Source organism: Thamnophis elegans, chromosome 9 (assembly GCF_009769535.1).
Source record: "Thamnophis elegans isolate rThaEle1 chromosome 9, rThaEle1.pri, whole genome shotgun sequence".
NCBI lineage: Eukaryota > Metazoa > Chordata > Lepidosauria > Squamata > Colubridae > Thamnophis > Thamnophis elegans.
The window spans coordinates 32,645,857-32,672,124 of NC_045549.1; the positions used below are offsets into that span (position 1 = coordinate 32,645,857).

Below are 26,268 nucleotides of genomic sequence, written 5' to 3' on the forward strand. Positions count from 1 at the left end.
TTTTTTTCTCCACACATAGTGTTGTATGTTTTTCCCAAACAACTCAATTTTGGTTTCATCTGTCCACAGTATATTTTGCCAGTAGTGCTGTGGAACATCCAGGTGCTCTTTTGCAAACTTCAAACGTGCTGCAATATTTTTTTGGACAGCAATGGCTTCCTCCGTGGTGTCCTTCCATGTACTCCATTCTTGTTTAATGTTTTCCTTATTGTAGATGTGTCAACAAAAATGTGCCAGAGATTTCAGTAGGTCTTCAGCTGACACTCTAGGATTCTTCTTTACCTCATGAAACATTCTGCACTGTGCTCTTGCAGTCATTTTTACAGGACGACTACACCTAGGGAGAGTAGCAACATTGCTAAACTTTCTCCATTTGTAGACAGTCTGTCTTACCATGGACATATAAGCATCAAGGCTTTGGGAGATACTTTTGTAATCCTTTCCAGCTTCATGCAAGTCAACAATTCTTGATCGTAGATCTTCTGAGAGCTCTTTTCTGCGAGGCATGGTTCACATCAGACAGTGCTTCTTGAAACCAGTAAACCCAAAACAGGTGTGTGTTTTTAAAAGGCAGAACAGCTGTCAACAACAGATCCAATATCACCACACTGATTGGAGTCAAGGTTGGCTCACTCCTGGCTCCAATTAGCTCTTGGAGAAGTCATTAGGCTAGGGGCTCACATATTTTTTCCTCCCTGCACTGTGAATGTTTACATGTTATGTTCAATTAAACCATGGCAACATCTAATGTTTGTGTAGTATTATTTTCAGCAGACTGTGTTTTTCTATTGTTGTGACTTAGATGAAGTTCAGAGGACATTTTATGACCAATTCATGCAAAACTCTACGTAATCCCAAGGGGTTCACATACTTTTTCTTGCAACTGTATATCATCTTTGCTCACTGAACTGTTGCTTTAACAGTGCAGAATACAGGTGGGATAATAGGGTCACCTATTTTCCATCTCTCTTTTGCTGCTGTGTACTTTGGGATTGTACACTTTGTTTACCTCCATTATTGTTTCCAGGGGCTCTGGAAAATTCCATACTTTTTGCTATATTTTATAGCTAATATTAATTCTTAGTTATTATTCATGCTTTTTTCATTTGCCTGCTTTGGTCATATTGGTTTTTTTATGTTTGCTGATTTTAAAAAAATAAGCAGTACTTTCCTAGCTGAATTGAAAGTCTTACTGTATGTTCTTTTTCTGATGTGGACCTAGGGATTGGGAGTGTGCCGGGTGCAAACTAAACTGCATATTATTACCCACAGTAATTTTCCAATAAAAGGAATCCCTGAGCCTTATTTATTCCTCCCTTTGCCAAGAAGTAGGCAAACAGGGAACTGTGACCTATGCTCTAATGGCAGATAGGGGAATGCAGAGTCTTAAAAGAAAACTATAGGCTTTGAGTCTTCTGTGTGTTCTTATGCATTTAAGGGCTACTATATTTACAATAAAACTGTGTACAGTTATTGAGAAGAGCATCAAAACTGCACTTAGAAGTTGCGTAGCAGTGTGGAGTGTATTACTCATCACCAGGAATGTCCCATGCAGTACTGAACAGATGCCTCTGGCAATCACACAATAAAAGTACACACTCCTATTTAGGAAAGGAGTTGAACTTTTAAGAAACATTTTGAAGTCTCTAGAAAAACTGAAAACCAAGAGCATCCATGATAAAAATAAGATAACAAGACATATACAACTTAGTTTTAAAGTATATTGAATTTATAGGGATTTTCAACTGCTTTGTTTTTATTTATTTAATTCCAAACGAGGTTCCTATTGTACAAAATAATAGAAAAATTCGATTAGAACTGTTGGAAGAAATGTCCTTCTGGGTTCGGCTCCAAGTGGGAAAAAAGACACTGGAGGCATGGAGGCTGCTTAGAAAGATGGTTTAATGTTTTAATGGTGGACAGGACCGCATGGCTTGAGGTCCTGGGGAAAAAGGTGACCACATGCTTCCAGGTGTTGGGTGAAGAAGAAGAAGGGCCGAGAGAGGGGCTTGTAGGGCTTTTTATAATCTGTTCGGCCCCACCCATCTGCCTCCTGCTCCTGTGCAAGAAATGTATTCTGATTGGTTGTCAGACTCATATGGGCCCATGCAGGGGCAACTCTGTAGGCTGAGTTTTGAATCCAGGTTTGGTTGAGTGAGTTCTCAGACCCCATGTGGTCAATTGGGTAAAAGGCTTATACCAGCATGCCTTGATTCCATCCCCCTGGAGCTGAAGGGGAGAACTCTTATTATGTAAAGGGACTGGCTTGGCCTTCTTAATGGCCCATTGACAAAAAGGGGGGAAGCAGGAAACTGCAGGGAGAGTCACTTTGTCTTTTTGAAACATGTTTCTTCCTTTTCACATCCAGAGAAATTTTCTGCCTTTTCAATATTTCCTAGGGTATTTCATTTTTCTGGGACAGGGCTAGGTGATAACTTCCTACAATTTAACTAAAAAGTATGTGTTTTAGATCTCAGTTTTCTTCTGATTGACTTCCAAAGCGAAATATCATTGTAAGGCGTTCAAATGAAACATTGAAAGCAAGATCACTGAAGTCCTAATGAGAAAACTATAACAAAAAGCAATAAAAAGATGGACCCCAGGAGGTTCTAGGGTACAGAGGTGATACTTATAAAGATAACAATAGTAATATTAATAATAATAATAATAATATGTTTAAAACTTAGCAATAAAGTTACAAATAAATAATAGTTTAATAAAATTAAACAGAAATTAGTTATAAGTAGAAATTACATTAGAATATACCAAAATACAAATAAGACATTAAAATCTATACAATTCTAATTGTAATTGTATATTAAATAGGTAATCACTTACAATGAAAATAATAGATAACTGAACCAAATAAAAACATTGTATAAGAAAGCAAGGAAGGTGGTGGTCTTGATAAACAGAGGAAAGATTCATTCCCAATTGGTGGTATGGGGATCTATACCACTCCATACCATGAAAGATTTACAAAAATGCCTCATACAACAACAACACCTGTTCCCAATTCCCATGAAGATAAAAGCGGAAGAAAATCACATTTAAATGTCCAAGATTCTACTACTATACCTGTTCTGATAAAAGTAGATTTAGACTCACATGGTGTTTGTTCCTCAGTCTGGCCTATCTTACAGTGTTCAACTCAATTAGCAATAAATAACTAATTAAATCAAGTAATTAAGTAATAAACCTCATAAAAGGCAGAGTTTAGTACAGAATCCACAAATCCCCAGAAGGGCATTTGAAAGCACCAAAGACCCCTCATAATCATTACTAGACAAGATTATTTCTGTAAGTATTGTCAAATGTCAGTTTGCCCCATTCCTAAACCTAAGTAGAGAAGAGAATAATTCTACTAACACATAAACAATATGATTCTAACCGATTTGAGGCTTCCTACTAATATTTAAATTGAAAACATACCTTCTCCAAGTATGGAAAGTGTTCTATATCATGTACAAAATGAATACTTGCACAAAAACTTGTGCCAGCCTAAAACATGGATTCCTTCTTCATGATATCAAACATTGTGTAACTCATTAAATATAAATGGGAGAATATTGTATCACGTCATATTATAACTACAGATCTGCAAGGACAAAACCCACAAAGTTAAAGCAGGCTCTAAGAGTCTTTAAAGCAGTACATCCTATATCTGAGAATCATTTTGGAGTCTCTATGCAGAATAGCATCATAATTGAAATGGAAAACCTTACCTTATGCTACAAAATAATCTTGGAATTGAAAGTGAGAATAACATGAGCAGCGTGGAGTCTCAGAAGCCCGAAAGAATAAAATCTGGTGGTTGAAAGGAAATAATCTATTAAATAAAATCTATAATCTATTAAATTAAAAATAATTTAATCTATTAAAAATAATCTATTAAAAATATTTTATCCTGCCACCTGCCCAGCAGAAAACAAGTCATTACAACAGATTATATTCTGACTTATTTATGCAGATGGTAAAATTGGGTGGATTTTGGCAGATAATAGCATTTCTTTTCAAGATAGAATTCAGAAATTAAGAATTCTGAGAGGCTATAGGAGAATCAAGAAATAAATATGATAGAAGATTTTTCAGGACAAAGACATTAAGTGGCAATCTTCTGGTAATATTCATCCACCAGTTATTCAAAAATTTACTGTATGCAAAGTTTATGTAGTTTATCCTTTTAATTTAAACAGATTTATTTATAAATCCTATTGTTGTAATTACAATTTATTACTAGTGAACAATGGAAACAAGAAACAAATACTTCTCAATTCACTGCTTTTCTATCATTCTTGTCTGTTTTTATAAAAGAAGTGCAGCTAATAGAATAAAGATATCAGTATGAATTTAAATATATTTTGTATGAGGTTCAGAACATTCTTTTAACTAATGGGATATGAATTAATGAATATAAAGACTAAGATATATTAGCACTATGAAAACACAAAATGGAAATAACAGTTATTTGAAATTTAGCTGAAGCTTTAATCCCAGGATATAATTGAAAGTTAATTTTTGAAGTAAAATGAACCTGGATGTGGTTAGTGTGCATACATAGTGGCTGCCAAAGTAACTGTCTGGGTGCACTCATTCAGAGCTTTGCTCAACTGATCTTATGGATAATTTAGGATGGAGAAATAAAATACATCTTTGCTTATAATTGCTGTGTACTTTTCCAAGGGACTATTTCAGAGCCTATTATTTTATGAGTTTGCTCATATACATGTTAGGTTGAAAGTAGAGAATGTTTATCATAACCCATGAAGTATTGTTATGTGATGCTTATTAATTTATGGATAAATCAGTTTGGATCAACTTGAATAACAAGAAAAAAAGTCATAGATTTTGTGGCCTCAGGTCCATTTTAAAAAATAAATCGATGAGGAATAATATTTCAAATATTTTTTTTGAAAAATTAATTAATGCAAAAATTAATGTTAATGTTTAATTGTTTTTTCATAGAACCTAAAGGTATAATTTCAAAACTGTACCAGATTTTATTTGAAATAATTACAGTGGGGCACATTTACTAGAAGGCTAAAATTGTGAGACTTTGATTCAGAGTAACAATTCAGCTGGCTCTTTGTAAAAGTTAAATTTATTGAAATGTTTAATTTGATGGCATAAAAGGATGCCAGATAAGCATTAAAACTGAGAAATATTGTATTGATAAACTTGTTTAACATGAGAATGGATCTAGTGTCAGCATATTTTAGTTCAAAATGCTATAGCTCATAATGTGCAACATGGAAGCCACTTACATTCTTCGTGTTTTGTAAATATGTTTCCCCAAGTTTTGGTTACAAATAAAGGACTAGTTGAATATGTTTGAATATTAGTAGCTCCAATTGGTAGTTAGGCTATTATTTTGAGCTCCAAGCTTGGCAATTTGGTTGCAAACATTTCGTCACCATTCAAGAAGACATTGTCACTGACAATGTCTCCTCAAATGGTGACAAAATGTTTGCAACCAAATTGCCAAGCTCGGAGCTCAAACTGCCATAATGGACTAGTGTTGTGGACATAGCCTTTTAATGCCAACTGTAGGCATTATTGAAAGAAATGTCCTTCTGGGTTCGGCTTCAAGTGGGGAAAAAGACACTGGAGACATGGAGGCTGCTTGGAAAGATGGTTTATTGGTGGACTGGACCACATGGCTTGAGTCCTGAACAGAAAAGGGGATCACATGATTCAATGTTGGTGGAGAAGAAGAGAAGGGCCGACTGAGATGCTGAGTCCCTGGTTTTAGCCCCCCTGGCCTTTGATCTTGAGCTTGTATTCTGATTGGTTGTCACTCGCATGTGGCCATGCAGGGACAACTCTCTAGGCTGCGTTTTGAATCCAGGTTTGGTTGAGTTTTCAGATGCCATATGGCGAGTTGGGTAAAGGGCCAATATTATCATGCCATAATCCCATCCCTCTGGAGCTGAAGGGGAGAACTCTTTATTATGTAAAGTGGACTAGCTTGGCCTTCTTAATGGCCCATTGACAAAGTGGGGATGGGCAGGAAGCTATAGGGAGCTATTCTGTCTTTTAAAACATGTTTCTTCCTTTTCACATCCAGAGAAATATTCTGCCTTTTCAATATTTCTTAGGATATTTCATTTTTCTGGGAGAGGGCTGGGTGATAACTTCCTACAGCATGAAGGATGAGCTTGAAGATATTTTACTTTGTTTGAGGTAGGTCTTTGCAGAGCTATGTTTAAAATAGAATATACACTGGCTTTTTCATACCTCTCCTCTTTATCATTAATCTGTCTCTGAGGGGAATCATATGTTGAACCAATAGAATCAATTTTAAATTTAAATTTTCTTTGGTTAAAGCCAAAGGGTTTATTTGGATTCCTTTCAGTCTGGTTTCAGGCCTGGGTACAGCACAGAAACCGCTTTGGTCACTCTGACCGATGATCTCTGGCGAGCACTCCTCTATCCTGGTGCTTCTTGACCTCTCAGCGGCTTTTGATACCATCAACCATGGCATCCTTCTGCGATGTCTGGAGGAGGTGGGGGTTACCATCAATACACAGATGATATGCAACTGTATCTATCTGCCCCATGCCAACTCAGTATAGTGGCGGACGTGATGTGTTGATGCCTGGAAGCTGTTAGGATCTGGATGGGGGTAAACAAACTCGTATTCAATCCCAACAAGACTGAGTGGCTGTGGATGCTGCCCCCGAAGGACAGTTCAGACAGTCCATCCTTGATCCTGGGGGGTGAAAATTTACACCCCTCAGAGAGGGCCAGCAATTTGGGGGTCCTCCTGGATCCACAGCTGACACTGGAACACCACTTGTCGGCTGTGACCAGGGGGACCTTTGCCCAGGTTCGCCTGGTGCACCAATTGCTGCTACTTGGATCGGGGAGCACTTCAAACAGTCACTCACGCCCTTGTCACCTCAAGGCTGGATTATTGCAATGCGGTCTACATGGGGCTACCCCTGAAAAGCGTTCGGAGACTACAGCTAGTCCAGAATGCAACTGCGCGAGCGATATTGGGTGTACCGAGATACACCCATATTACACCTATCCTCCGCGAGCTGCACTGGCTGCCAATTGGTCTCCGCACGCAATTCAAGGTGTTGGTCATTACCTTTAAAGCCCTACATGGCTCAGGACCAGCATATTTGCGGGACCGCCTACTGCCGCATACCTCCCAACGGCCGATAAGATCCCACAGGGTGGGCCTCCTTAGGACGCCGTCAGCTGGACAGTGTTGGCTGGCGGGGCCTCAGAGGAGGGCCTCCTCTGTGGCCATTCTGACACTGTGGAATCAGCTACCCCCAGAGGTCCGGACCTCGCCTACCCTCATGGCCTTCAGAAAAGCTGTTAAAACCTGGCTGTTCCGGCAGGCCTGGGGCTGTTGACCTTATTATGTAGGGTCCAGCCCCAATTTGAATGTATGCATGTTGGAGAATTTTTATTTTTATTTTTATTTTTATTTTTATTTTGTTTGTTTTTCTTTTCTTGTTCTGTGTAAGCCGCCCGGAGTCCTCCGGGATTGGGCGGCCTATAAATCTAATAAATTAAATTAAATTAAATTATTTCACTGGCTATGTTATAGAATTGTTTAAGATAGTGGGAAATCTAGAACAAACATGGAATATATCTTGTTATTCCCAATACTGCAGCAATACAATCTAGACAATGCCCTTTAATTGTCAGTTTCTGAGATAAGATTTGAGACTGGAGGTTCTCTCCCTTCACATCTCAGCCTGCCTGTTATGTGATCCTAAATTCTTAATTATTAGTACAAAGAATGTAAGTTCATTTGAGCACAAATGATTTAGCAGCTCATTTGAAATGGCATTGAAAATAAAAGCCACCCATGTTTTAGCAGAGAATTAAGATTTGTTATTTGTTCTTTTTAAAACCTTTCTCTTAGCCAAAGCTCTTAGGAATAGTTATTTGTTAGGATTCCTCATGAAAGAAAAATACGATCAATTTGCACTCCTTTCCAGTCTCATGCCAGTCTCAAAGCTTTCAAAATATTTCTATCCTTGAATGGATTCTCAAGCCAAAATTTTCAAAGCAACAGGACATTCAGGAGCTTAGATTTAGAAGAATTCATTGATTCTTTGCCCTACAAATATCATGGAGACTCTTCTTTTATTACTAGCCTCTGGTCAGCCTTTGCTGAGCTATTTTTCTGACAGAAGTGAATTTAGTTTTAAGGACAGCAAAATCAGTGGGAGCAGCCTTGTCTAATGCAGGTAGATTTGAAAGCTTTGTATTAGTAACTAGTGAACAGTCTGACCAACAGGTTTGTGTTAGAGCAAGATGGGCAGGGTAAAATGCTAAAGTCTATTTGAATTTTATCGTCAGATTAAACATTGAAAGAGGATTCAGCCTCTGAGCTTGTTTTGAAGAAGCAATAAAATCACTAAACAGCCGCCGTTGTGGTCACTCCCTATACATAATTGAAATAGCTGCCCACTAAAGTCAAATAGGAGGTGGGAGGGGGCGGTGTAAGTAGCTCTGACTGTTGCTATAACAACAGGCATCTTGGTCTAATTTCTTCTGAAAAATGACTTGCTGCTAGTGGGATGAAGTGCAGCAGCTTTTTTTCTAGCAGATAAAAATGCTGTAGACAGGCATACGCGGTCCCTTGTTTAGGTAGCAGATACCTTGTGATATGCCCATTGCAGTCCTTTCAGGAATTTTAAGATGAGTTGTTCCTGGATATGTAGGATATAGGTGTGTGTGTGTGTATGTGTGTGTGTGTAAACATTACATACTGTAGATTATTTAGACACTTAAAAATATCCCCATACATTTTGATTTTTATCTATTTTACATCAGGCTTTCACAATCTGATTTCACAATCTGATGTAGTAAATACTATAAGACTCTCATCATCACAAGCCAGTATAAGCAAAATATTGGACACTGATAATAGGAGTTGGAGTTATAATCCAGAGGCAGGAGGGCTGCATGCAGACGGGACTTCTAAAAATTATAATTTAATTGCAATGGTGGAAGGGGCAAAGAATTAAATGCTAACTCAGAAATCTGTACAGATTGTCCTTGACTTAACCATTCATTTAACAACTATTCAAGGTTACAACAGCATTGAAAAAAGTGATTTATGATCATCGTGGCATCCCCATGGTCACATGATCAAAATTCAGGCACTTGGCAACTAGCATATATTTATAATGGTTGCAGCATTCCAGGGACATGTGATTGCCATTTGCAATCTTTCCAGAGGGTTTATGACAAGCAAAGTCAATGGAGGAAGCTGGATTTAGTTTTAACAACCACAAGATTTAACAACCACAAGAGCCGAGGTGGCGCAGTGGTTAGGGTGCAGTACTGCAGGCCACTTTAGCTGACTGTGATCTGCAATTCAGCAGTTCATATCTCACCGGCTCAAGGTTGACTCAGCCTTCCATCCTTCTGAGGTGGGTGAAATGAGGACCCGGACTGTGGGGGCAAGTTGCTGACTCAATTTGCTAAAAAATTTGTAAACCGCTTAGAGAGGGCTGAAAGCCCTATGAAGCAGTATATAAGTCTAATAAATAAATAAATAAATAAATAAATAAAAAGATTTACTTAACAACTGCAGGGATTTGTTTAACAACCATGGTAAAAAAAAATCATAAAATGTTAACTTATTTAGCAACCATTTTGTTTAGTATTGGAAATCTTGGTCCCAATTGTGTTGCAAATTGAGGACTCGCCATATCATATTGAATCATACTTAAGTTTAAATTTACATGAAATTAAATTTAGATGTTTGCGATGTTACATTTTGGAATAAAATTCCTGATAAACTAGTGGTCCTCTATAATCTAACTTTCTGGGCCAGAAAAAGGTTGTCTTGCCATTTTTATATGTGTCTATGACATTTCTTTTGGGATATTGTATAAGTTTAAGAAACTAGATGTATTATATTATTCTAAAGTTTTACCTATCTTTGGAGAGCAATAAATGTCCTCCAAATGTAACTTAAGAAGTCACTGAAACATGCTAATGGCTGTGCATTCATTTTAGACACTACAATTCCAATGAATTTTAGCATATTCACATTTCAATTAATTTCTATATGTTGTTTGGAATGTAGTAGTTCCGGCAATATTCTTCATGATGAGAGAATAGAATAGAATAAAATAGAATAGAATAGAATAGATATGCATATAGAATGCAATGCTATTCAGATGAATTTGAAAATCAGATGAATTTTTTGTCTTTTGAATAAGGTGACCAGACGTCCCGATTTTGGCGGGACAGTCACGATTTTGCACAATTTGTCCCGTGTCCCACTGCATTCTTAAAAAGTCCCAATTTTTTTGAAAGAATGCACGATGTAGTATCTCAGTTTCACTCCAAAGATTTTGAGAAAACCACTGGTGACTTCCCACTATGCTAGCTGAGAGTTAGAGGTTGCCTGAGCTGCTCCCTCCCATTGGCAGGTCGCTCTGGGCCACGCCCCTCCCCTTTTGCATCCCTATTGGCTGGCGGGCCTCTCCAAAGCCAGAGATCCAACCCCACTTCCAGGCTTTCCTCTTCAACCTTGCCGGCATCCTGCACTGGCTCGGAAACGTGCGATCCCCGAAGCGATCGTGCCCTAGCCCGCCTTGCCAGATCCCTGATCGCTCCGGTTCCTGGGCTGGACAGATATAGAGGCTGCCCCCTCCTCCTCCCTGCAAAAGCCTCCACCTCTTCGGGTGGTGCCTCTCCCAATCCAGTTGGGCCAGAAAAGCCAAACAAGGAGGGGAGCTCGCCTTCCTCTCCTCCTCGCGCCTCCCTCTCTGCATCAAGGGCTGGGGCGCTTCTCCCTCTTTCTTTCCTTTTGTTCTCTCCCTCCCTCTCTCTCTTTCTTTCTCTCCTTCTCTCCGGGCTTGGCAGGTCCAAAGATTTTCCTCGGGACAGGCTCCCCTCCGTTTTTTCTCCCCTTTGCCTTTTTGCTGGTGCTATTGCTGGAAGCACCAAGAAAAAGGCGAGATTGCAAATGAAAGCTTCCTCCCGTTCCCACCACCGCCCCACGTTGGAAAGTGAGGAGTGGGGGGCGCCTCAACCCCTTTGAGAAGCAGAGCAGTCCCGGTGCACTGAGAATGCGCCTTTTCTGAAAGGAGAAACATTGCTCCGGAGACCTTCGCGTGCAGTTGCACGCTCCTGCCCCAGTTGTATGTCTGTGCATTTGTCGATCAGGTGGGTCACAATACCGTGCGGCCTCTTCTAGCTGCGGGGGGTTGTGGATAGGGAGGAGAGGTCTGCCTATTTGGGGTGGGGGGTTGGTGATTGGGGGGTTAAAGCTTCGTGGGTATTGATCTTCTGATTCGATGAGCGGATGAGGAAAGGGAGGCTGTTCCTTCCAGGTTTGAATTGTGGGGGAGGGGAAGGGGTTTGGATTGGAGAAGGGAGGAGGGCTAACATCGGCCCCTCCACCTAAGCTTGCTCGGGATGGCCAATTCAGGCCTGAAAAGGCAGTTCCAGCAAGCGCAGGATGCTATAAATAGATCATATAATATCAGTCTACCAGCACCCTCCAACTCCATTTTTCATTCATTGCGCATCAGAGCTCGGGCGGGCAAAAGAAAGTGCTTCACCCCACTGATTAAAGTGCTTTCTTTCTCCCGCAGGCCCCAACAACGCTGTCAAGCGCTGTCAAGAAAGAGGCTTTTGGCCGTTCCGGCGATATGTCTGCCATACACACATACACACCAGGGCGTGCAGTTGGGAAGAACCGCTTAAGCTCGGGGGAGGGAATAAAAATCCTTTCGTGGGATCTGGCCAGCTTAGGAGAACGGACCGGTGCTGGTGGAGTTGCCCACCATTGCTGCTTTTCAGCAGGGCGAGACATCAGGCAGTCGGGGGCTGCTGGGAGCGTAGAGGGTTTGCCTGCCTGCCTGCCAGAGGAAGAAGGCGAAGGTAGGCGCTCGCCGGCGTGGGAAGTGCGCGGCTGGGTGGGATGCATTGTTGTCTGGTCCTGCTAAGGACACGCCTCTTGTCAGTCGAGGCATCGACTGCCCTCCCTTCTTCTGCCTTACCTCTCCGTCGGTCTACCTTTGTGTTGGGAAAGAGGAGTGGAGTGGGAAAGCAAGACGGATTGCCATTGTCAGTTGCCAGGCTTCCAGCGGGTTGGCTGGACACCCCTGCGCTCCTGCCTAGTAGCGGCAGCAGCAGGGCTGGCGCCTGGGTGTATGGCGGAGACACCCACAGCCTTCTCCAGCTCACTGGTTCTCCCCAACTCCGTGATTTTCCTCCTTTCCAGGTGGGTGGCGGGAGCGTCTGGGATCTCCCTAGGTCAAAGCCAAGGGGAAGGGGGGAGATTCCATCTGAGGTCATCCCAAGGCTCTACTTTAACCCATGCGGGAAGTATGAGGGGGGGTGTTGCATCTTTTCCCCGGCTTCTCTGACCTTCATTCCTCCCACTTCTGCTCCTTCAGCTGGAGACAATTACACACACACACACACACCAAAGAATCCCAGACACACAAACAAGCAGCTTCCCCTCCGTGGGCTTTGTTCTTAACCGACAGCGGGCGAAGGGAATAGAGAGAGACGTCAGCCAGGCTGCCTTTTGTGAGGAGAGCAGGAGCTTGGCCAACCGCAGAAAGGTGTCCCGGGGCTGGGATCCAAGACACGCTTAACTCGGCGACGAACTTGTGCAGATCCGCCGGGGCGTGGGAACTGAGGAAAAGAATGGAGGGGAGGGGTGTGTGTGGAGAAGAAGAAGTGTGCTGAGCTGTCATCAGGGCTGCTGAAGCTTGCGAGGGAGATCTTGAAGCAGATGGGATGGGACTTGGAGTCCTACGATCTTGGTGAGTGGGGATTCCTGCGATGGGATTTGGAGTCCTAAGACACTGGGCATTGGGGGCTGGTGCGATGGGATTTGGAGTCCGATGCCCCTGGTGATTGGAGGTTCCTGCAAGGAGATGCGGGAATAGGGGGAAGGGGATCTGCACAAGCCCTCCCGACCCCTTTCTTTAGAAGAGCCGGAAGCATTAGGGGAGGGGGCTTTGCGCATCCCGCCTCCCCCGAAGCCCCGCACCTGCTTACAACAGCCCCAGATTGCCAGTGGCATCGGACTCCAGCTCCCATCCCAGCCCTCTGCATATGCTCAGAGGCCAGGGTGACTCTTGCAAAGGAGAGATGCGAGAGGCGCTGGGATTGGTTAGAATCGGATGAAGCTTGGCTTTGGAAAGGTTGTGGGGAGGACAAGCGAAATTGAAAGCCCCAGAGAGTGACACAACCATGAAGAGTTTTGCAGTGTTCCACAGCCCTTCCCCCTCAGGAAAGGGATCATGGGCACCTGACTCTATTCGCTTGGGTGTGCATTATAATGTTGTAAGCCGCCCAGAGTTACCTGTGTGTGAGGTGGGCTGCCCTATGCATTTGCGTGTGTGCGCGGGAGAGAGAGAGTGAAAAAGAGAGGGAGAAATAATTATATTAATTAGATAGATCAGTGTTTCTCCACCTTGGAGACTTGAAAGTGTGTGGACTTCAACTCCCAGAATTCTGGGAGTTGAAGTTCACATACTTTCAAGTCTTCAAGGTGGAGAAACACTGAGATAGATGATAATGAGATGAGAGAGGGAGAGGGAGAGAGAGGGGGGGGGAGAGAGAGAGATACCATAACTAGATAGACAGATAGGCAGGCAGATAGACGGATGGATAGAGAGAAAGAGAGAGAGATAGGTAGGCAGGCAGATAGATGGACGGAGAGAGAGAGGGAGAGGGATACCATAACTAGATAGACAGATAGGCAGGCAGATAGACAGACAGAGGGAGAGAGAGAGAGATACCATAACTAGATAGACAGATAGGTAGGCAGATAGACAGACAGACTGATGGATGGATAGAGAGAGGATATGTATAATTAAGGTGACCAGACATCCGTAGCAAGGCCGCGGGCTGGCAGTAACCGCCACGGCCTAGCTCCCCCCCACCCCCGGTCAATGGCGTCCCTCTTTATCAATCTGAAAATCTGGTCACCTTACTTTGGAACTAACTTAATCATATCAAAAAATGAAATATTAGCTCAATACAAGAAGAATGTTTAAAAGCCTGAACTCTTTTCACTGTCTCTGAAATAGCATTTCATAGATATTTAAGGCATAGCCTTAAAAAAATATTGTGCATTTTTTTGAGTATCTTAACAAGTTATCTCTTCCTGAGCAGTTTTCTCCAGGGCCCATGCTTCCCTGTTAAGTGCTAACTGCAAATTAACAAACTCAGCTCTGTGACCTTAATTACTTGATTAGTACCCTGGGCAGTTTACCTGTTACCTGAAATTGGCAAGACCTTAATCAGTTACATGCTGAAGGTCTCTCAACATCTCTAGCGCATTCCTGTGATGGAAAAAACAGTCTTCCTAAATGCTGAAAAACTAAATTTATATACATGTAGGCCTAAACACTTTTTGTTTGCAGTTTTTCACTATAACTTTTGTTGTGGATGCCAAGAAAGTTAAACAAGATATCTCCCCCCATTAACTTGTGTTCTCCTTCCAAGTTGTCTGTATCCTTCTGAATGTGGTGAGAGTGTAAACTACTTGCCCACATATGAGCAAAAAAAAAGTCTCACCATTCACATTGTGGAATACTGAAAATATTAATACGCAAAAGACTTTCTTATCAAACCATATCTTAAGAATTCGTAGGTAAGTAGGTAGGTAGTAGTGGTGGATTTCAAAAATTTTTAGAGCCTATTCTGTAGGTGTGGCTTGTTTTGTGGCTTGGTGGTCATGTGACCGGGTGGGAGTGGCTTGGTGAGGTTGTGACTGGGTGGGACTAGCTTGGCAGTCATGTGACTGAGTCGAAGTGGCTTGGCAGTTATGTGACCGGGTGAGAGTAGCTTGGCAGTTATGTGACCGGGTGAGAGTAGCTTGGCAGTCATGTGACTGGGTGGGAATGGCCAAGTCGATGTCACTGAATTCTTTGCCCCAAAGAATGACCTACAAAAAGAAGATATAAAAAAAGGAAATTTATTATTTTGTGCACTTACTACTTAAATAAGAATAAAATAAGTACACAAAACAATAAAACAGCTACTTACAGAAGAAATATGGCTGTCCTGGCCAGTCTCTAACATTACTGACCACCTTACACATACACTTCCAGCCCCTCTGCCTCTTCCTCTTCCTGAATTCACTCAGACATTTTTTAAAGTGAATCCAGGAAGAGGGAAGAGACAGAGGGGCTGGAAGTGTGTGCGTGTGCACAGGCTATGAGTTTTAAAAATATCTGAATGAATCCAGGAAGAGCAGAGGGGCTGGAAGAGTGTGCTGTGCACAGGCTGTGAGTTTTAAAAACAACATCAAGAATTTTACAGGTGTTAATTTCTTTCTATCTATCTATCATCCATCTATCTAGAGGTGGGTTCCTACTGGTTCGGTACAGTTCTCCTGAACCGGTAGTGCTGCCATCAAACAGAGAGCGAACTGGTTCTCTGTTTTTGTTAAAAGAGGGCCCGCCCGCAGGTTATACTTACTGATCCGGGGCGGCAGCTTCTATTTCCACTCCTCAGCTGCTTTACCTTTTTTCTGACCAATTTTTATTCAATTGCTTGGCACGCGCGCTCAGCGAACCAGTAGTAAGCCGATTAGGAACCCACCACTGTATGTATGTATGTATGTATGTATGTATGTATGTATGTACCTACCTACCTACCTAACAGGGGTGGTATGGCCGTACCAGATGGTGAAATTTAGTGTGCCTTCCCGTACCCGTTGGTCAGGAGGCCCCGTACCGGAACACTCCCTCCCCTCATTCGCTCTTTCACTCACCCTGCCAATCCTCCCATGCTGCCGAAAAGTTCTCAGAAGAAGAACCAGAAGAAGAAAGAACTGGTTAGTGGCTGGGGTGGGGGTGGGGAGATGTTGGGTAAGAGGGAAGAGGCAGAGGGGCTGCTAGAAGAGTGTGTGCCCATGCACAGGCTATGGGTTTTAAAAACATCTGAGTGAATCCAGGAAGAGGGAAGAGGGAAGAGGCAGAGGGGCTGGAAGTGTGTCCGTGTGCACAGGCTGTGAGTTTTAAAAATGTCTGAGTGAATCCAGGAAGAGGGAAGAGGCAGAGGGGCTGGAAGTGTGTATTCCTATAGTATCTTCCAGCCCCTCTGCCTCTTCCTTCTTCCTGGATTCACTCAGACGTTTTTTAAAACCCATAGCCTGTGCATGGGCACACACTCTTCTAGCAGCCCCTCTGCCTCTTCCCTCTTACCCAACATCTCCCCACCCCCACCCCAGCCACTAACCAGTTCTTTCTTCTTCTGGTTCTTCTTCTGAGAACTTTTCGGCAGCATGGTGAGGATTGGCAGGGTGAGTGAAAGAGCGAATGAGGGGAGGGAGTGTTCCGGTACGAGGCCTCCTGACCAACGGGTACGGGAAGGCACACTAAATTTCACCATCTGGTACGGCCATACCACCCCTGTTAGGTAGGTAGGTACGTACGTACATACATACATACATACATACATACATACATACATACATACATACAGTGGTGGGTTCCTAATCAGCTTACTACTGGTTCGCTGAGCGCGCGTGCCAAGCAATTGAATAAAAATTGGTCAGAAAAAAGGTAAAGCAGCTGAGGAGTGGAAATAGAAGCTGCCGCCCCGGATCAGTAAGTATAACCTGCGGGCGGGCCCTCTTTTAACAAAAACAGAGAACCAGTTCGCTCTCTGTTTGATGGCAGCACTACCGGTTCAGGAGAACTGGACCGAACCAGTAGGAACCCACCTCTAGATAGATGGATGATAGATAGATAGAAAGAAATTAACAGCTGTAAAATTCTTGATGTTGTTTTCTATGACTACTGAAGTTTATTTCTTATAATGTGTCTTTTGATAGTGTCTTTCTATCTACACTAGCAAAAAGCACATTAATTAAATCTAGGTTTATGGTCTATCACATTACATATAACAGATATTTCCATTTTTGTAGATTCAGACATTACAAAGTATACAATAAACAAGCTGATTTTACCTGGTGTTACGTAGTTTATAAAAGGACCTGGTGTCATCAAATATATTTTCTGCTATATCATGTTGGAAGAGGATTATGGAAGTTGTTAATTTACTAATTAACCTGAAGAGTCCCAGATTGAAGAAAGCTGAAAAAAAATAAGATGTAGGTAATCTAAAACTAAGAATTCTGGGAATGTTTGAAAGTAACTCGTGCAGTTTTCTTGTCTTGTTTCTTTGTTTAGAGAAGTTGTAGCAGTGGTGGGATTCAAATAATTTTAACAACTGGTTCTCTGCCCTAATGACCAGCTGGGTAGGCATGGCTCGGTGGTCATGTGACTGAGTGTGTGTGGCTAACTCAACATCACTCACATTGACGGGCGTTTTGCATTAGCTGTTACAATGTAATAAAGGTTAACTGGAGAGGGAGTTTCTGTAAGCAGGACAATAAAGATTAGGCTAGAAACAATACCAGAATGTTTCCTTTCTGCCTTCCTTACAAGATTAGCCCTGTAAAGTGGAAAAACACAAAATGAGATTTCTTTCAACAACCGGTTCTCCGAACTGCTTAGAAAGTTAACAACCGGTTCTTCTGAATAGGTGCGAACTGGCTGAATCCCACCACTGAGTTGTAGTCATTTCCAGACCCTGTGCTTCCTGCAGGTCCCAGCAACCTAGGAGTCCTCCACTAAAATTAACAGCAAAATACCGTTTTTTAAAGCTGCTGGTTTGCACTCAGTGACTCATACCCTGGCCATCTCTTATTTGGATTGTTGTAATGCACTCTACATAGGGTTACCTTAAAGAATATTCAGAAATTACACTTGGTTGAGAGTGCAACAGTGCAAATAGTTTTGGAAGCACCTAGGGTAGCACATGTAGCACCACTGTTATGCAAACTGCACGGGCTGCTGATCTGCTTCCAGGTCCAATTCAAGGTGTTAGCCATCACCTTTAAAGCCCTTTATGGCTTGGATCCGGGATATCTGAGGAACTGTATTTCCCCAATGGGATTTGCCAGCTACACCATTTTTGGCAGAAAGGGCCTATGGCGGTCCCCATCAACCAAGAAATTTGGGCTGGAGAAAATCCATGTCCCCCCCCCCCCCTTGAAACATCTTGCTGCTAGAGGTGAGACCTGCCCTCATTCCTTTTGGTCTTTAGGAAGAGCCTTAAAATCTGACTCTGCTGGTTGGCATGGGGCCCTGATGGCTCAAGGCTAGGGGTGGTTGCAAGGAGGCGTTCGTAATTCTCTGGAGCCAGCCTCGTGTTACCTCCCTGCTGGTCGAAACCAGCCAGGAGGGGCATGGATCCAGTAAACAGGTGGAGGCACTCATCGCTCCCATGGCCTTGTCCACTTCATCAGGAGTGACAAGCTGGAACTCATTCCAGAAAGTCTGAACAAGACCCTCCCTCGGCATCTCCGCTGGTTCTGTCCAAATGGAGTCCAGGTCTGTCTAAATCTGAGCTATTTTGTCCGACAGAAACTGAGCAAACTCCTCAGCTCATCCCTGTAAAGCATCCCCCATTTCCCCCCCTTTCAGGAGGGAAGGGGTTATCCTAATCTGGGCGGCTGGGCAAGATTCTGCGGACACAATAAGAGCGAAAAAATGTGCACATTTTGCCGCCCATATCGCCACTAAATAAGTCCTAGTGAAGGCTCTTGGTAGTGTTCGGTCAGATTCGGAGTTGCTAGCCCTCCAACGTCACTCTAGGCGTCTCTTTTGGCGCTTCATCTCCCGCAGTTCCTCGGTAAACCAAAGTGCCCTCCTATATCCACTGCTGCGGAGAGGCCGCAAAGATCTAGCGCCTCAGTCGCCGCTCTATTCCAGGTGGCGACCAAGGACTCTGTCGTGAGCCTCCTCCTTCTCCCCCACTCCTCTCTCCTCTGAAGCGCGCCCTCTGAAATAACCTGCTCAACATAAGCATGCTCAACTGCAACAAGGCATGATTCGCTGCTCCCAGATCAGGAGGCGGGAGAATCAGTGCCTCCTTTGCATATGAAATTTTTCGCTTTTTAACACTTGCTTAACTTTTAAAAGGCGAAAAATTCCTTATGCAAAGGAGGCCCATAGTTCTCTCGCCTCCTCCTACAGTTAACACTAAGCAGAATCCAAGTCACTGTGACTTGGAGTCTGGTAGCAACTACCTTGGCTTTAATTATTTTTTAAAAATTCTTTAAAATTCTTTCCTTTTCCTGAGGAGACTGGTGAGGCCCCGCCTCCCCTGCCTCTAGTGACTGCATGTCCCTGTTCAATTATATATTTTGAAAAAAAAATATTGTGTGATCTCCTGGGCATTACCTGGGCATTTACCACATTGCTCAGAGGCACTACAGTATTGATTGATAATTTACTGAATGTTCAGATGATAATATGGTGAATTTACATAAAATAAAAGGATGGGAACTCAGTGAACTTCTTACATAAAACCTGCACTCTTCTTGAATTGGTTCCATGAAGTACTTTTATGTCTATCATGCATTTGAAAGGGGAAGAAACAATAAATATAAACCCTATCTGAAGGGCAGGTTGCATTGGGGAGAAATGGCAATATGGCCTACCTTATCCTAGCTATTTTTTCTCATCCAGATTAATTTGGCTGAGGTGGTCTGCGCATTTTTACTAGTAAACAATTGGCTGTGCAGTTTATTCAATATAGTAAGTACTTCTTTGATTATTCAATGCATTATCTTGGGAAATGTTCCATTATGGTGTATATATTGTAACTGATGTACAGTATATAATGAAAAGGAAAGTATATTGGGATTAATCACTAGATTTTCTTGCAAGCTGAAGTAGGAAAAATGCTTCTCAAATAACAACTGTTGCGCTGAGGACTATTTGTTTAATTTTGTTTATTGGTTTCACCTAGCAACATGTGGCAAAACAGATAATTGTGGTGTTATAATAGTGTATTTTTAAAATCCTTGGTATAAAAACTCCTGAAATTAAAGTGCAATGGGAAATTTTCAACAGTGCTTCTTTACATAACATGTGAGACAGTTGCGTAAGGCTGCTTTCTGGAAGTTTCCTACTTACATAGCAAATGGATATATTATGGAGATGGCTAGGATAAACCTCTCAGTCATGGTACTAGATATGGTAATTTTTTTGTGTTTGAAATATGACCACTCATTGAAAAAGTGGCTCCATTCCAGTCTACCGCTTCATTCTGGTTAATATGTTAGAATAGCTTATAGCTAATTATAATAATGCAATAATCCTCATTGCCAAAGATACACATCCATCTGTGAGAAGAAATCGTGTCTCTAAAGTTTTGTATTATTCCAATAAATTTAAGTAATGTCTAGAAATCCAACCCAAAATGTTTTGAAACAACAGTCTTTACATGTCATAATAAATTAGTAAAACTTCCTGTATACAGTTATGATGATTTTTTAAAAGATAGAAATGGACAAATATTGAATTAATTACTTTTTCTTTTCTGTTCAAGCTTCAAGAGACAGTGAAGAGAAAATTAGAAGGAGCACGTTCACCCCTCAATGGAGAACAGCAGAATGGTGTCTGTGACAGAAGCTTCTCTCCAACTAATAAGCGGATACGGAAAGATGTACATGGGATTGAGAGAGTCAATAGTTTGCCAAACAATTTGCCTTTGTCTTCTATTTCTCCTCTTCACCAGCTTGACCTAAAGCCATCTTTGCCACTGCAAAACAGTGGAACTCATGAGGGTACCCTGGAAGACTTAGGTAAAAATGGTGGACTTTCTGACCTAAAACTCCCAATCAATGGATGTACCGAGCTTGAAGATAGTTTTAACATTCTGCCCAACAATAGTAACAGCAACAAAGAACTGAAACAAGAGCCCGTGGATGATCCCAACTGCACTGACAATTCTGACACATCCCTTTCCAATCAGAATAAACTCTTCTCAGACATTAACCTGAATGATCAGGAGTGGCAGGAATTAATAGACGAGCTAGCTAACACTGTTCCAGAAGATGATATACAAGATTTGTTCAATGAAGACTTTGAAGAGAAAAAGGAACCTGAATTTCCGAGACCAGCCACAGAGATTCAGGAGATTGCCAGTGTTAAAAGTGATCCATGTCACTCTCCATTTGCTCACCTACCAACAGGCTCTCCCCAGGTAAGACCGTCATCATCAGGGCCACCATTTTCAAATATCCCTACAGGTCCCAGCCTCGCTGCAGGATCTAATGGTCCTCCAGCTCCAAGCCTGGATAGTTCACTAGCAAACTATGTCGTTCAGTCCCCTCAGACTCCCAACCAAGCTCATCCTTCAAACCAAACTCAGTCACGAACAGGCAATAGTTTCCACATGAATCCAACAACAGTGACAACAGCAGGCCCAGGGCCTAGCCAAGTAACTGTGACTAGCACTGACTTGTCTCCAGCTGAGCAGTTGAAGCAGATGGCAGCCCAGCAGCAACAGCGGGCTAAGCTGATGCAGCAGAAACAGCCGCCACAGCATCCAAATCAAGTATCTAGCTGGTCGCCAGTGGGACCTCCATCTAGTCCTTATGGAGGACCTTTCAGTACAGATAAACCAAATAGCCCAATGATGTACCCCCAAGCCTTTAACAACCAAAATCCTGCAGTGCCTCCCACGGCAAACAACTCACAAAAGACTACAATAAATAACTACCTCCCTCAAAACCATATGAATATGATTAGTCAGCAGCCAAATAATCTGGGTACAAACTCTTTGAGCAAACAAGGCAATATGCTTTCTTATGGCAACACTAAACCTCTGTCTCATTTCAATGCTGATCTTAGTCAAAGGATGACTCCACCAATGTCCAATTCCAACAAGAGTCCTTTGATGCCATATATGCAGCAGCAGCAACAGATTCCCCAACAGCCACCAATTCAGGCTCAAATTACACCTTTGAGTGAGGAGCAGAAGCGCATGCTTATTTTGAAGCAGAAAGGAATGATGAACCAGCCAGTAGCTTATGGAACTCTTCCATCTCTAGGTCAGGTAAGTGTGGACAGAGAATGTTCTCTGTGAATGGCTCATGTGAATTAACAGAATAACTCAATAGAAACTAGTGTACTGCTATCTACAACTTTTTCTTTGTATTTGCCGTACCTTTTTTAAACAGCATTTGTTTCTGCGCACATATATTGTACAACTTGCTAGTAGCTTCAAATTCAACTTTCTCCTAAGTTAGTGTTACTTCTGTCAGTACATACCGGAGTATAAGACGCACCATGATTTTAAAGAGGTAAATTTAAAAAAAAGAAGTTTTTGTACTCTGCAGGCTTCCCAAACCCTCTGCACGCCTCATTTTGAGCTTTGGGAAGCTTATAGAGTGCTCCTAGGGGCTGCCCCCCCCACACAAAAAAGAAGCAAAAATGGCTTGCTTTTTGGGGGGAGGGCATGCAGAGTTTTGGGAGGCTCTTAAGAGTGCTGGAAGGGGGGGGAGCAAAAAATGGGCTGTTTTTTTGCAAAAAAAGAGAGGGCATGTAGAGACTTTGGGAGGCTTGTAGAGTGGTCCTAGGGGCTGGACCATGCCCCCATTTTTGCCCTCCCCAGCCCTTAGGAGGACTTTGCAACCCTCCCTCTACACGTCCATTTTTGTAAAGGGAGCGGAGTTTCGATAGGCCAAAAATGATGTATTCAGTGTATAAGACACACCCAGATTTTCACCCTCTTTTTTGAGGGAAAAAGGTACGTCTTATACTGCGAAAAGTACAGTAGCTATGGAACCTATACTGGCAATAGTTTTGAATGCTCATCTCCAGATATTTAGTTCATTCTCAAAAATTACCAAGTTTTCTAATATAGTTTTACTGTGACCCATTAACTATCATATAAAATTTATATGAGGTTAAATTTATCTAATAAATGAAATAATTATCTATGGAAGCTAATATCTATCTATGGAAGCTTATATATATATATATGTGTGTCTCTGTGTGTGTGTTTGTGTGTGTGTGTGTGTGTATGTGTATGTGTATGTATGTATATATATATATATTTGTTTTCTGAGGTTACGCGGGAGAAAACCCGAATAACCAAAGACCTACATATATATATATATGTGTGTGTACACACACACACACACACACACACACACACACACACACACTTGCAAATGATGGCCATTAATTATCCTGCCATAATAACAGTGCAAGAAAAATGGATAAAATGTAATGTGTTTTGATAATGTGTTTTTGATGTGATATTTGATGTATTTAATGTTCAGAATAGATGTATTGTTATAGTTTGGTAAAGCCATATATTGCCAGTGCCATATTGAATGTGAAATCAGTGGGCTTAAACAGATGTCTACCAACCAACTCCCGATCAGCCAGATGATTTTAATTTAAAAAGAGGATTTGACATGTTCCCCAATGCAGGAAAACAAGGGATGAATTCAATTGAGCATAAGTTAGAGCTCTATTAAGAATTACCTCATAGCATTAAGAGTGAAGAAATGTCAGTTTTTCTCTGCTCTTCTTGCATCTGCAAAGCACCATCAGTGGCCCTGTTTAGGGTCGCCTATTGCTTTTGAGTAAAGAGGATTCTGAGGTTTATCTTCAAGGTTGAGCTGAAGAATTTTCAATGCACCTAGTGGATAAAACCACTCAAATCCATTCTCAATTAGAGATCAAACATGGAGCAAGTCCATTGGAGATACCTTGGGAATTTCTTACCTAGTTATCTGGGGAAAGTTTGATCCTGTTGGATCTGAGAAAAGTGGTTAGGGTTCTTGGGATTATAAGTGTAGTCACCTTGGATTTGGATCCATACCCCCTCCTGGCAGGTAGAGATCGCTCAGGGGATGACATGCAAGTGTATCTAGTGATAGTTAATGCAGGCTTAGTGAGAGGATGTTAAGCTCTATTTAAAGAGCCGCTGGTATATCCTATTCTCAAGAACTCATCACTGGACCCTACCATTCTTCATTTTTGTTCAGTCGCCCATCTTTCCCTCCTAGGAAAGGTGGTTGAGAAGGCAGTCCTTCTGCAGCTCCAGAGGATCCTGTAAGACAGATTATTTGGACCCCTTCCAGTCAGGTTTCAGTCCCAAATACGGGATGGAAACAGTATCGGTCATGCTTTTGGATGATCTCTGGCAGGACCATTAGGGAATAGTGGATCCATCTTGGCTCTTCTTGACCACTGGGTGGCTTTTGATATCACCAAACATATCATTTAGGGCAGGCTTCGCCAGTTGGAAATGGGGGCATAGTTTTTGTGCTGGTTCACCTCCTTTCGGGACAGTCTCAGTTGTTGTTGTCAGAGAGCAAGCGGTCCAACCCTGTTTTGTGCAATGCTTCAGGGCTCGGTGCTTAATATCTACATGAAGCCATCAGATAAGATCATACATTGCCCCAAAATGAGGCATGACCAGTATGCTGATTAAACCAAGGTATATATCTTCATCCTGGCTGAAGTAAGTGAAACTGTGGCCGCCCCTTTGCAGTACTTGGAGGCTGTGAGGGTCTGGGTTGGGGAACAATAGGCTTAAACTGAACCCTGGTAAGGAGTGCCATGGGAGAAGACTCTTTTATAAACTGGAGGTTTATGATCTTTGTTTCTAGATGGACTTACACAGCCACAGATAGACCTGATGGGTAATCTGGGGGTCCTCTTGGATTCACAACTCCTGCTCAAGGAGCAAATGATAGTCACAGTTAGGAAGGCCCTAACCCATTGTTATTTCCTCAAACCTCCATAGCTTCAACTTTAAACTGTCTACTGTGGACCTCATACCATTCCTAAGAGGTCTGTAAGGGAGTGTGCATAAGCTCACCAGCGTGCCTACTGTCCCTGTCTTACTGTCCCCATATATTTGTACTCATTTCATGTGTTCATGCCCATATTTATGCTTATACCTGTTATGTCATTCATGTTTGACAAACTAAATAAAATACATGAATAAATAAATAAGCTTCATCTTGTGCACCAGTTCCATGTGGGGCTGCTCTTGAAGACTATCCAGAAATTGCAATTGGTGCAGAATGTAGCAATGTGAGCAATCTTAGATTGCACAAATATCACCTCTGCTATGCAAGTCGCATTGGGTGATACTTTGCTCCCAGTCTAATTCAAGATGACAGTTATCACTTTTAAAGTCCTTTGTGGCATGAGGCTAAGTTACCTGATGAACCATCTCATTCCAGTTACATTGTCCCATCCCACTTAGTCAGGCAGAGAGGGTATGTTGCAGATTCCATTGGCTAAAGAATTTCAACTAGTGGGATTCAAGAAGATAATCTTCTCTGCTGTTGCCCACGGGAACACTTTACCTCCAGAGTTGAGGTGACCCCCTTCTCTTCTGGCCTTCAAAAAGAGTGTTAAGACCTGGCTTTTCCAATTAGCATGGGAATCAAAGAGTGGTATGCAATCTTGGAAATGGTGTCATGAGAATGTTCTCTCCATCTTTGAGCACTTTAACTTTTAATATATTAACCCTGACCTTTTAATTCTGTTTTTAATTCTGTTCTTATTTATGCTTTGATCTTATGATATATTTTTTTTATTGTAAACTGCCCTGAGCCACTTAGGTGAGATGGGTGGTGTAGAAATATGATGAAGAAATGAACAAATAACCACTTTAATATTTGTTAGTTTGTTTAACAGCAACAATAGTTCAATTTTGCCATAGAATATAGCAAATTGTGCATTGAAATATGGTTGCATAAATGTTTTTGACATGGTTTTAAGGCTATTATTCAGTTTCATTCTGTCACCTTTAAAAATATTGAAATATTGAAAGTTTTAAAACATTTAGATATTCACCAATGGAATGAAACTGAGGTCCTTCAAATAGAAATTGATGTGATCACTATTGCAAAGAATAAAATAGTCTTTGCTTATCTGTAAAAAAAATATGTAATACATGAAATACTTACTTTAAATCTGGACTGAAATACATGGTGATATCATTATCTAGCTCTTTCTTTTCATTACATGAAGTGTAAACTTTATGTCTGATTAACATACCCAATCCCTTCTTCCAGAGTTTAATAATGGTCTCAGTTCAGTGTTATTCTACCTCAGTAACTTTAACATGTATGGACTTCAACTCTCAAAATTCCCCAGTCAGGCAGACTACGGAATTCTGGGAGTTGAAGTCCATAAGTTACCAAGGTTGAGAAACAGAGTGCATGTACTATAAAGCAGTACAGAGTTGCAGAGTGTACTGCTCTGTAATATAAAACAGCATAAACTATTACCTGTTTTAGACTCTCGCTAATTCTCCAACAATTAGTTTCCGCTACTCATCTTCCAAACTAGCTTTCTCCAATCACCAGCCTTTTAGATTTATTGGGGTCCTAGAATTCTCAGCAAGTATAATTCTCAGAAAGTATAACAGGTAATTCTGCAAAGTGATCTCAACTGTGTGTCTGAA

The 26,268-nt window shown here is 41.9% G+C and overlaps 1 protein-coding gene across 1 annotated transcript in view; it reads left to right on the forward strand.

Annotated features, from left to right (window-relative positions):
- MAML3 (mastermind like transcriptional coactivator 3) overlaps positions 1–26,268 on the forward strand; it is a 353,622-nt gene that overhangs the window by 198,319 nt on the left and 129,035 nt on the right. The window contains exon 2 of the mRNA XM_032224582.1: positions 20,371–21,882. Coding sequence (XP_032080473.1) covers positions 20,371–21,882 — 1,512 coding nt within the window. The remainder of the gene's footprint in view (positions 1–20,370; positions 21,883–26,268) is intronic.